This window comes from Caenorhabditis briggsae (genome assembly GCF_000004555.2).
Source record: "Caenorhabditis briggsae complete genome, chrIII, whole genome shotgun sequence".
In the NCBI taxonomy this organism is placed as follows: Eukaryota; Metazoa; Nematoda; class Chromadorea; order Rhabditida; family Rhabditidae; genus Caenorhabditis; species Caenorhabditis briggsae.
Genome location: NC_013490.2, coordinates 11,780,982 through 11,794,376, shown reverse-complemented (window position 1 = coordinate 11,794,376; position 13,395 = coordinate 11,780,982). Strand labels below are relative to the sequence as shown.

The 13,395-nt window shown below is 36.4% G+C and overlaps 1 protein-coding gene across 1 annotated transcript; it reads left to right on the top strand.

Moving 5' to 3' along the window:
• Nucleotides 1-2,105: 2,105 nt before the first annotated feature.
• Nucleotides 2,106-7,680, top strand: Cbr-lgc-50 (the record flags this gene model as incomplete). Its single annotated transcript, XM_045244478.1, has 11 exons — nt 2,106-2,188; nt 3,483-3,492; nt 3,657-3,782; nt 3,939-4,072; nt 4,124-4,160; nt 4,755-4,865; nt 4,911-4,997; nt 5,773-6,065; nt 7,014-7,266; nt 7,316-7,429; nt 7,582-7,680. The coding sequence occupies 11 exons, from the start codon at nt 2,106-2,108 to the stop codon at nt 7,678-7,680; spliced, it is 1,347 nt and encodes a 448-aa protein (XP_045093935.1).
• Between the last annotated feature and the right edge of the window lie 5,715 nt (nt 7,681-13,395).

Here is a 13,395-nt window from a genome sequence, read left to right as displayed (position 1 = left end):
TTCTCACTCCCAGGCCGAAAAACTTTGTCGAAAAACTTTTGAAAAATGCATGTTTTTTGCCAAAATTTAGTGCTAAAAGCACTTTCAAAGGCCATATTTCGGATCCTTTTGAGAACGGGCTAAAAATTTTTTTGGATTCGGATTCAGCATGTTCGAAAGTACCTTTGTACAAATTTTGAGAAAATTCTCAACCGTTGTCTGAAAAACCTTCCCTTGTCAGCTGAAACTTGGAACTTTTGTTCGAACTAAATAGTATGATGTAGAACTTGAAGACATCTACAGAATGGTAATAAATTCAACTATATCGGAAAACTGGGTCTTTAACACAAACCCATAAGACAGCCGGCCGGGGCTACCAAAGGCAGATTTTGAACCACCAGCTTTTTCACCCCTTAGGATCAAAACTTAGCAAATAAATATAGTTTAATTTGATATCATTTCGCAGATCCTGTCAAGTTCTAAATTTCATTTTTTGATCAAAAAAGAAATTCCAAGTTTCAGCCGATTTATGCCGCGGCCAATTGTCAGGCCGGGCGATGGCGAGCAAAGCGGCAAGCTTATGCTTTTCTAAGCCTTGTACCTTGTCGCACAATTGAGCTATCAAAGTTTTGTGAACTGATAAAATGTGTAAAATTTTATATACTTTAATTCTGTAGTTGTGCACTTTTTTCTATTCTTACTTATAACAAAGATATGATTTGATTTTGATATCTCAATCCCTAGTTTGGAATCTTTTTTCCAAAGTCTATTTGGCTCAAAGATCTTAAAATCTATAAATCTCAATAAACATTTCAAAGTTCATACTTCTTCTTCTCAGACTTTTATTCGAATTTTTTGAAAGTGCGACCTTCGCAAAATTCCTTTTTGCTACCTATTCAAAAAACGTCTGAAAATAATGTCGTTTTGTTCCGTTTTTTTCTCAGAAAATTCTGTTTCCTGTTCTTCTGATAATCATCTTCTTTTCCTGTTGTTTTTTTCAATCATCTTCTTTTCTGTTGTAACACATTCTTGGAACACTGAATTCTGAGAAATTTTTAGTTCCATAGAAAAAGAAAAAATTCAAAAAAGGGAAAAATACAAAAACGTTTTTCAGAACTTCTGAATTTCAGAATCTCAGAATCTCAGAATTTCAGAATCTCAGAATCTCAGAATTTCAGAATCTCAGAATCTCAGAATCTCAGAATCTCAGAATCTCAGAATCTCAGAATCTCAGAATCTCAGAATCTCAGAATCTCAGAATCTCAGAATCTCAGAATCTCAGAATCTCAGAATCTAAGAATCTAAGAATCTAAGAATCTAAAAATCTAAGAATCTAAGAATCTCAGAATCACAGAATCTCAGAATCTCAGAATCTCAGAATCTCAGAATCTCAGAATCTCAGAATCTCAGAATCTCAGAATCTCAGAATCTCAGAATCTCAGAATCTCAGAATCTCAGAATCTCAGAATCTCAGAATCTCAGAATCTCAGAATCTCAGAATCTCAGAATCTCAGAATCTCAGAATCTCAGAATCTCAGAATCTCAGAATCTCAGAATCTCAGAATCTCAGAATCTCAGAATCTCAGAATCTCAGAATCTCAGAATCTCAGAATCTCAGAATTTCGGAATATTAGAATTCAGGATCTCAGAATCTCCGAACCTCAAAATTTTTAGAATTTTAGAATTTCCCAATTTCTCAATTTTTGAGTTTCCGAACTTTCGAATTTCTGAATTTCTGAAAAATCAATTCTTGACCTTCATTTCATTTTTTCCTGTGGCTCATCCTATGAATATTCCTGTTCTTATTTGAATAGTTATATGTTAATCGTATTCTAAATTTTTCAAAGAAGTCGAACGACGTCTTCTTTTTTTGGTTCAAGAGCTCACATGATTTCTGAAGTGTGTGTCATTATAAATTTCTTCGTTTTTCTGAAATTTTGCTGAGCTCTCACTTTCTGAGCCCAATTAAAATTTCAAATACTCTTTTCTTCTTTCCGTTTTCGTCACTTTTTTTTTACTTTTTTCCTCTCTTTTTATAGCTAAAATTTTCAGAAAAACCTCCACATCTTCAAGAATCAGAAGACGTCAAAAGGTCGATAATAATCCAGATATGATCTAGAAAAGATATGCGATTTTTTCTACTCGCTCAATTCTTTTTCTTCTACTTTTCCTTGGCGGCGGTTAGCGAGAAGAAGTGCTCCAGGAATAGGTGAGCGAAATTAGCTTATATCTTTTGAATTGGTAGAGATAGAAAAAGTGTACAACTACAAAAATGTAGTATAATTATATATATATATATATCTCAGAATATATATATATATATATATAATTTATTGATCAGAAGAAAATATGGCACAAAAAATTAATTTTACACATGTTTGTAAATTGCAAAACTTTGATAGCTCAATTATGTCTCAAGATACGAGCGCTTGAACCTTATAACCCCGCCGCTTTTTTGTTACGCGCCGACGCATAACCTAGCTCAAACTTGGATTTTCGGTACCAATTAAAAACGAAAATGTAGAACTTAACAAGATCTACAAAATGATATTAAATTTGTCTGTTTTTGAAAACGGAGCGTTGCCTCAAAGACGTGGAAAAGGTGGATAGGCAACATCGCCACCAGGCGGCCCCGACCTCGTCTACACCGAACAGGCCCCACTACGCGCGGACTCATATTTCAGCTGAAACTTAAAAATTTTTTTTGAATCAAAATGTATAACGTAGAACTTGACAAGACTTACAAAATGAAATAAAATTCGACCATGTAGGAATGTGAAAATTTAACTCAGAGACCGTGAAAAAACAGGGTAGGCAAAATCGGTATTTGATAACTGAGTCCTCGCTTACGGCTTGCAGTTTCAATCTTGGCATTTGAATTTAATTGAATTAAATTTTTTTTTGTAGGTCTGTTCAAGTTCTATATTTTACTTTTTTATTCAATTTTCAATTTTGTGTTTGAACAGAGTTATGCGCCGGCGCTAAATGGGAGCCTGGTTGGTCTCCGGGGGACGATTTCGCCTACCCCTCATTTCACCATCTCTGGTTCAAAACTTGACATTTGAATATAGTTGAATTTAATATCATTTTGTAGGTTTTGTCAAAATCAAGTTTCAAGTTTTTTTTTGACTTCAGACAAAAATTCCAAGTTTGAACCGAGTTATACCGTTTCGCAGGTCACAGGTGTGGGAGCCCGGTTGACAAGCTTTGAACGCATTTTACTTTAGAAGCACAAAAACAATCAAAACAATGCCAACTGATAAAATTTATAAAATTTTACAAGCTTCATTTTTGTAGTTGACAACGTTTTTGCAGCTAGTCTGGTTTCTGTGATAACCCCCTCTGAATGTCTGCGCCTCTTAAGACATCAATATCTCGGCAATCACTTTAGCTAGCAAAAAGTTGTTAACTATTAAAATGTGTAAAAACTTATAAGCTACATTTAAATAATTCACAAAGTTTGATTATCTCTGTTAGCTTTTGAGATATATTGCTTTTTTCAGTATTAACCTCGTGAAAACTCATCGACACACTACTCACCGATTATGACACACACTTGTTGCCAGAGGCCGAAGGAGTCAATGTCACAATTGAGCTTCATGTGCAGGTATATTAGAGGGCCGACAGATTTCTAGGCCATCAAAAAAAATAGGCTAGTAAAAATAATAATTTTTCAGGGTGTGTCTGGAATTTCGGAAATCACTGGTGACTTTTCGTTGGATGTGATGTATAGTGAGATTTGGCAGGACCCACGGTTATCGTTCAAACATCTCAATGTTTGTGCGACTAATATTACATTGAAGGTGAGCAGCACCTCATGGCCTAGGCTTGGATTTCTAGGCCACCAACTTTAAACTTTCATAACTCGCTTTAGGAGTGAGTGTTTTGAAAACGGAAAACTGGATTGGAATGCTTACAACCCATATTTCATACCTCAAATGTTAAATCAACCTTTTCAGTCCGACTTCCGCAAAAAAATCTGGACGCCTGACACATGTATCATCAACTCGAAATCCAGCTCCATTCACTCATCGCCCAGCGAGAACACTTTTGTGATTTTGTACGAAAATGGACTCGTCTGGAGTAATTTTAGGTTTGTCTTTTTTGTAGTTTGTACTTTTGGCTAATTTGATTTGTGTTTCAGGTTAAACGTCAAGACGCCGTGCTCAGTGAATCTAAAGGTGAGTGCAGTTTGACCCCAATTATCTTCTTTCATTTGAAAGATATAAACATTTTTTAAACTAATAAAATGTAGAAAAATTTATTGGCTACATTTTCATAATTTTTCTATCTTAACTAGAACAAAAGATATCGGCCTTTCCATCTGGGCGGCACTTGCGACCGCACAGCTCGGCGGGCGGCACATTTCGACCCCAATTATCTTCTTTCCTGTGAAAGATATCAAAATTTTGTCAACTGAAAAATGTAGAAAATTTTATTAGCTACATTTTGTTAATTTTCAAAGTTGTTCTATTATAACTAGAACAAAAGATATCACCCTTTTCATCTATACGACGCTCTACGCGCTTGCAACCGCGTAGCTCGGCGGGCGGCACATTTCGACCCTAATTATCTTGTTTCCTGTGAAAGATATCAGACTTTCGTCGACTGATAAAATGTAGAAAATTTTATATGCTACATTTTATTGGTTGACCACTTTTTTAAAATTTTGTTTAGAACAAAAGATATCGCCCTTTTCATCAGGAGCTCAGTGTGTAGCAAGCGCCACTGCGCCCACAAGTTCGATTCCTCGAGAGGAAAAATCCTAATTTCAGATGTTCCCATTCGATTCTCTTTCCTGTGAAATTGTCCTTGAATCCTACTCATTTAACACCGACGAAGTACGATTGATGTGGCACGATGTGCCTATAACAATGATGGAGAAGGTAAGTGCGCTCTAAAGAACAAAACCTTTTCCCTTGGATTTTCAGGTTGAGCTACCGGACTTCGATCTAATTGGATGGTCAACAGACCATCAGCGGTTAGAATATCCGAATGGAATATGGGATCGAGCGAAGGTATGACTTTTGAATTCTGAATCATTTTTTGGGTTACTGTAGTTATGTATAGTTAGGGGTCATGGTGTTTTTTTTCAGACTAGAGTATCCACAAAGACTGCGTTTGTAAGTCATTGGCAGCATGACCCTATATCTATACATATTCTTACCCCTGAGAAAACGGTATTGTGTGTAATGCACCTGACCCTACGCACAAATGCACATTTGTGGTTTTCTTTTTAAGGCTCATAACTCTTGTAGCAAAAAAGACAGAACAAAATTGTCCATTAATAAAATGTACCCTATAAAATTTTACACGTTTTAGTAGTTTAAAAATTTTTGAAAACTTGAATTTGAATAGTTTTGTAAGCCCTTGAAGCTAGCGCTCCTCTTTCTGGCACTGTTTTTCTTTAAGCGCATATATCTCGCGAACGGATAAAAATATCAAAAAGTTGTAAACTAATAAAATGTTTAAAATTCAAAAAACTACAAATTGTTAGTTGGCACTTTTTGTCTACCTTAAGGAGTTATTGAGATGTAGACGTTGAAAGTAGGAGCCTGCCCGAGCGGTATACAAAGTGAGGAGCGTATAATTTTCAAGCTCTTGTATCTTGGCACACAGATAAGTTATCAAAATTTTGTCAACTAGTAAAATAGGCGAAATTCGAAAAACTACATTTGTGTAATAATTACCTTGTTACTAGCTAGTTTCGTTTTTGAGATATGACACTTTTAAGACAAGCACCACCACCCACTACATGAACCCGAAAAGTCATGACTATTTCTCAATTTTCAGGTCAAATTCACATTTGCACGTCGCTACGGTTTCTACCTTTTCCAGTCCTATTTCCCCACATCACTTACCGTAATCTCCTCATGGGTCGGATTCTTTTTCGACGTTCGCAGTGTGTCGGCAAGAATCACACTGGGCGTTTCGTCGCTGTTAGCGCTGACATTCCAGTTTGGAAACGTTTTAAGACACTTGCCACGTGTCAGCTATATCAAATGCCTCGATGTTTGGATGATTTTCTCAGTCATCTTCATTTTTTGTACATTGGTTGAATTGGCGATTGTTTGTCAGTTGAATAGGTAGGTTAACACTATAATAGAGTGTCACCCAACCAGTCAACTTTGAGCCGGTATATTTCGGTTCCTGTCAAAGAGACAAACAAGTTGTCAATTGATAAATTGTTTATCATAAATTACCGTAAAACCTCTAATAGAACGACACCCGGATCGTCCACTTTGAGCCTATATATCTCATTTTCTGTGAAAGATATCAAAAAGTGACTAACTAGTAAAATGTTGCTGATATCCTGATAAACATTTTACTAGTTAACCACTTTTTGATATCTTTCACAGAAAATGAGATATATAGGCTCAAAGTGGACGATCCGGGTGTCGTTCTATTAGAGTGTTTACGGTATAAATTATGATTAATAATGTAACAAACATTTTATCAGTTCCCACATTTTTGTTATCATTTATAGGAACCTAGATAAACAAGCTCAAGCATCTTCAACTTTAATAAAAGCCTATACGTGCACTTTGAGCTCAATTATCTCGGTTTCTATGAGAGATATCAAAAGTTTGTCAACTGATAAAATATTGGTGATAACATGATTAACAATTTATCAATTGACCACTTTTTGATATCTTGCACAAAAACAGAGATAATTGAGGTCAGAGTGAAAGGGCACTCTAGGCCGCCAGCTGCCCGCCAATGGCCCGTTCTATCTCTCTTTTGTGCATAACTCGGCTCAAACGCAAAATTTCTGATTGAATCAAATTGTAAAATATAGAACTTGACAAGGTCTACAAAATGATATTAATTTCAAATATGCTCTGATGTTGTCCTACAAACCAGGAGACGTAAAAGCAACCGGGTCAGAGGTCAAAGTTAACGGTGTGGGTTACAATAGGTTACTTTCCTTTTAGGTTACAATAGGTTACTTTCCTTTTAGGTTACAATAGGTTACTTTTTCCAATGTTTTGATTCTTTCAAACAATTGAAGCAAACAAGAGAATGTCTTCCAGATGGGAGCGAGAACGACAAATCGGCTCAAAAGTGCTCGGTCACTGGCTGAATCAGATTCGAAAAACGCGAAAAAAGGAGACAAAAGGAGAGGAAGGAAATGGTGGAGGTCTTCTGCGGAAGCGAATGCAAGGTCTTGCTCAACTGAAGACCGACGCCAATGCTGGAAGCGGCGGCACGACGACTACAGCGATTCCAGCGCCAAATTCAAATAATACGGATAACAATAAACTGGTTGCGAATAACTTTGCATCGGTGGGTTTAGCAGAGCGCGATTGCTAACTTCTTACATTTGAATTTTCAGATAGAACACGATACCTACGCCTACGAGAAAAAGAGCGGATTCGGTTACCGTGTTCAGCAACTCGTATACATGTTGTGCCCTCCGGATCGCGACTGGACGATTACGAGTGTGCAGGTGAGTCAAATAAGAAAAGGATGGCGCTATAGTTGAACGCGGTGGTGGCGCAGTGACGACGCTTTTGCCTACCATCCACAAGACCAGAGTTCGAGTCCGCTGCTCGCCAAACTCATTTTTCTTCTTTTTTAAGACTTTTAAATTCATTTCAGGTTGATCGCTGCTCTATGATCATGTTTCCGCTGTCGTTTCTCATCTTTAACGTTGTCTACTGGTCAATTTATTTCATGAAAATGGATCGTCCTATGTAAAAATTGCAATTCTTCTTCATTCCCTTTTTTCCATCGAATTTTTCAAATGATGTTTTCCGCTTGAGACCAATTTGTCTTGTCTTTTCCCCGTAATTCCGGTGGTTTTTGAAATCCCACCTATTTAAAACAACAACCTGGGTATTGCTGTAGTTCTGAATAAAACAAGTAAGAAACTATCTACTACTATTAACAATCACCAAATTCTGTCAGTGAGTGTGTCCGTTTGTTCCCGTATCGTCTGCCCTAGCGAAGTCCTCAATGAACCAAATTTTCTCAAATTTTCACAGTTAAGCCGAAATAGCAGCGAGATGATGCCCGAGTATTTTATTTTTCGAAATGTTATTTCTGACGTCTTCTGGAGACGTTCTTCTATTTATACAGGACAAATCTTTAGAAAATTATTGAAGCAACTTTTACGTCATCTCCGTCTAACCGCCTAAATTTTTTTCTTATCCACGCTATTTCTGAGAGAAAGGTGATTTTGTTGAAACGTTATTTTAGTTTGGGTTTTGGATATTCGAAAGAGAACAATTTTGAAACAGGGAGAAAAAAGAGAATGCGATTAACAATAAGAATTCATATTTTAATGTTCGGGATTCTAAATCCTTGAATTTGCAAAAAAAAAAATTCAGAATTTGCTTCAGAATTTAAAAATTTACAGAATTTTAGTAATTCTGAATTACCGATTTTCTAATATCTAGATTTGTAAATTTAAGAGTATGAAAATTTGAGAATTTCAGAAGTTTTTTACGGATTGTTTTCTTTCATTTTCGAATTACGTTTTTTCTTGAGCCTCAAAACTCTAGATAAAAAGCCAAACCCCGGAAAGAACGTGGGTTTGGATTTTTGGACGATAAGTAAGTGTTAGATCATGAAGAACAGAACACTTTGGTTTAATTACTAAAGGTTTATCAGTTATTCTAGTCTTTTACACTACAAATGCCAAGCGGCCAGTTAACTGGGTGCACATTAGGTACAAAAGGGATTAAAGGTGAAAGGGTAGAAACGCGTAAATATCGGCAAAAAGTCTAATCTCCTCACGAATGAGGAAAACCGGGGTATTTATGCCTCGATTTGAAGCCATTCGGTGAATACGCGGTTGCGCGTCGCCTCCTGTGTTTGCGGACTTTGAGAAGTAAAAACTCTGGTCCTTAGAAAAAATTCTGGTTCTTAAAAAATTCTGGTCCTTAAATACTTAAATAAAAATTCTGGTCCTTAAATAAAAATTCTGGTCCTTAGAAAAAAATTCTGGTCCTTAAAAAGTGTTCATGTTAGTATATATTTTTCATCTGAAATTTTCCAAAAATCCGAAAAGGCTCTTGTATGAAATTCTGGTCCTTAGAAAAAATTCTGGTCCTTAGAAAAAAAAAATCTGGTCCTTAAAAAGTGTTCATTTCAGTATATATTTTTCATCTGAAATTTTCGAAAAATTTCTGAATTTCGTTATTTCAATGTGTTTTCAAAAGATTTTTCATGGTAGACGTTCAAAAATTTTTTTGAAAGATCATGAATTAATGAGCATTATTCTCAGTTGCGAAGTTTAGTAACTTCTAAGGAGTTACTCAAAAGGGATAAGTTTCTCAAGGTCTTTAGAGAAAAATTGGGATTTTGTGTTGGAAAGTGTTGAAATAGTCTTAAAACATCATACGTAGACATTTTACACAGACATTGATTCTTCTATTCGTTTTAGAAAAAAAAAATTAGACTGAGTTGTCTACTAATTGTTATGAGCTGCCGAAGCTCAAGGAAGCCTAGAACATTTGCTGTAAGCCTTCTTAAGAAGTTTCCTATAAATTTAACCGCAAAAGTGCACTCAGAAAAGTTATCAACGATATATTCCAAAAACCCTGAAAACGACGAAAATGTCTGAAACTAATTTCTCAAAAACTTGAATAGAGGAATCAATATTTGTGTAAAGTGTCAATAAATGCCATTTAGGGAATATTTTTGCTATTTCCAGCAATTTTTTTTTATATCCAAAAACTTGACATTTTCCATTTTTGAAGAGGATCCATCCTTGTGACGCGGTCTTAAAAGTGAACTTTCAGCCATGTGAACAGCTTTTTTATCAAGAAAAAAGTTCAATTCATGTACAGGGTGCGGCAAAAGTTCTGCAACCGAAGTTAGACGCAAGCCGCTAACGCGCTTTTCGTGCATTGATTATATGTTCATAGTTTTTCTCGTCCCTTCATTAGTAAATGTGCGAAGTTTCATGCTCATACCTCAATTTTTACAAAAATGGCACTACTTTCTGTCCGCCCATTTGATGTTTTTCTTAAACTTCTGGCACGCGCTTTCATTGAAGAGACACTGTTTAGCTTAATGTCAGAGGCAAAACTCAATTTTGAAATGTTTTATGTATAAATCCTTGGTTATGTATAAATCCACACTACTAATACGAAAATCATACTGCCTAATTCATGATCGAACATTGGATAGCAAATTCAGGCTTCCTAAAAAATGTAGCGCCTGCTGAGACGGCAAAACATGTTCAGCAGGAGTGCCAAGCCAATTTCTCAATTTTGATACCCGAAAATGAATGGTCTGTCTCGAGTCAGATCACAATTCGATGGGATTTTTTGCAATGTCCTTGTTAAGCATGTGTTCAAGTTTGTTTTAAAACAATTTTCGATGATCTCAAGAATATTCCTTCCGCGGATTGGGCTATTTTCCGGCAGACAACCCGCGTGCCAGCATTAGCGCAACCCGAAGAAGTTGAACCCCGTCATTAGAAACAGAGCTGCCAGAAAAAAAACAAGTATGATTCAATTTTGTCACAAATCTTTTTGTTGAGATTCTGTTAAAATTTGACCCGGATTGGACTATTTTCCGAGAAGTTATGACGTCTTCTTTTAGTTGCAAAACGTTTGCCGCACCCTGTAGTTCTCAGAATGAATAAATTTATTGAGAAATTTCAACTTTCATTGTTTCCTTTTGAGTGACTGAATTCATCTGTTCAACATGGCCCCAAGAAATTTGAATTTTTTGAATTCGATGGAACTCGAAGTTTTCGATTTTCATGATTTTTCCTTTCAAATATGGAACATACATAGGTTGCAATTGACAATAATGCTCATCAATTCATACTCTTGGAAATGATAAATCTGAACGCCTACCAGTAAACAACAAAATCTTTTGAAAACACATTGAAATAACGAAATTCAGAAATTTTTCGAAAATTTTCAGATGAAAAATATATACTGAAATGAACACTTTTTAAAGACCAGAATTTTTTTTAAGGTCCAGAATTTTTTTTAAGGGCCAGAATTTCCTACTAGAGCCCCCGAATTCTACCTTGCCCTTTTCAAATGCTACGTCTAGCCTCATCTAGAATATGTCTAGGTTATATTTTCCCCTCTGCCGATTCCAAACTGTCTAAAAACAAATCTTTTTCATCTTCCTCCGGTGCCTCTTGTTTTTCAAGACTCAAATTACTCAGTTTTGTCTTTATCCGTCATAGACGCCTCAAATCTAAATTAATCATTCTTTATAAAATGGTCAGCCTTTCTTCTTACATCCCCCCATCCTGAATCTCATTTCCGGTTTTCTAACTCGGCCCGTCGCCCCATGATTTTAATCTGCCTCAATCCCCATATCAATGATTATTTGCATCCACCATCCCAGTATGGAATGCCATAACTTCCAATGTACCCCAATTCCTTACGCCGTCCCAATTTGAACGTCTCCTTGACTCATCTATCAGGTTGTTCAAAAAGTAATGCGCGTTTTGTGCAAACTACTTTGACTTCCAGCTATTTTAATTCTTCAAGAGAGGCATTGAATCTTTGAGCATACGTTTCTAGAGAGTGGTCGATGATGATGGAGAAAAGCCTTCTCTTTAATCTTGTCTTGTTTCAGTTTTACATGAAGTTAAAATCAATCAAAAACGCGCATTACTGTTCGAACAACCTATTATTTCTCGGTACTAGTTTCACTTTTCACTTTTTAACTACTCTCGTCCGAAATCAATGCACGTTGCGGCCGAAAATTTACTCAAAATCGCATCGTCGGCCGCAGAGATCTAATTCAGAATCGTTTACATGAGTGTGGGAGCTAAGCTCCGCCCACCGTTGTTTTCTCGGCGCAAACAGGTCATGAGAGTAGTCATTCAAAAGCTTGTTTCAAATCGTATCCCTTTATTAGCATCTTGCTCCTAATAAGTGGTTACTGTAGATAAAATTTCAAATTTTCTGTAATCTTGGAAAACACGAAAATCTAACTTCTTATTTGGAAAATTTCAGTTCAAACAAACATTAGAACAGCTAAAAAAGAGGGAAGTTAAACTCAGCAAATTTTTGGCACATTTGCCGCTACTTGGGGCACCGGTGCCGCTGCAACGCGGTAATCGTGCCCGGGGGGTCGGGGCACGCATGCATTTTGCGTGCCGTTGCCGTGCCGTATCCGTGCTCATGTGTGCCGTTATTTGAAATTCTTTCCCTAAAATTGGCTCAATTAATTTCAATATTTTCTTTAAATTTAACAGTTTATTCGATTAGAAATTCAAAAAAAAAGAGTTACAAAAAAAAAAAGAAAAAACGATCATTTAAATCTGTAGAAAAGATTGTGTCGAAGATGTCGAATTTCGATGAAAGTACCTTTCCTACTCCTCTTCTCCAGCTTTATTGGCGTTGGGCTTGGCAGGGTGTTTCTGAAAGAACTTTAAAGATTATTTACATAACTAATTGGATGAAAACTCACATTTCTTTGGACGAATTGTCTTCCCGAAAATCCATCAGAAGTTGTCTGGCACGTTTTCACCGAAGATCAGCGGAACTGTAAAACATAGGGATTAACATTAACCTTTCGAACATTTTTTTTTGAACACTGTCATTTCAAAATAGTTCAGTTTTTCACATCTCGCCCACTTACATATTTAATTTGGAATATTCATCGTTGCTGGTCGTAAAATATCTTCTTCTTCTTCAGTATCCCCCACGGTTTGACGACTTCCCTTCTCGTCTTTATAACTGAAAAGATTTCCGACATCATTATTACTTGAACATCTCTCAACTCACCTATTTTCCTTCGGTGTCTCTTCCAACGGGACATCTGGTACAGCCAATGTGTGAAAACTAAACAGAAATATATTTCATGATTTTCCACCTGAAAGCCTAGAGAAACAAAACCAAATGCCATAAAACGGTGAAAAGTACAAAAATTTATGAAAATGAATGACAAGCTATTTTCGCAACATTTTCGAAACTCTATGGATAGAGACGATATGCGCAGGTGGTTCAAGAAAGGGCACGGCAGCGGCACGGAAGCGGCACGCCACATGCTTGCTAGGGGCACGGGTGCGATGTTCCAAGGGCACTTTCAACGCGGCACGGTGCCGTTTGGATGCGGATCCTGTGCCCCTCTGTGCCCTGGCGTGCCGAAAATTTGCTGAGAACCGGATATATCTGAATGTTCTAATCTGTAAATACGCTCGAAAGTCCTCGGCTTGCCCATCTTATGTGTTTTTTTCAAGAATTTAAATTTATTCCAGGACAAGTCTCTTGTCTTTTTCCTTTGTGATTCCAAATGATGTTGAAAATCCCACATTTGATTTTCAGCTATTTAGAACAATCAAACAATCAATATATTACTGTAAATAGTGCATTTTATTCTAATAAAAAAATTATTTCAGTGAACAGGCAACAAAAAAAAACAAGCAAATAGGATTAACAACTTCAACATAATGATAACCGGATAATTAATCATAAAAACAAAAAT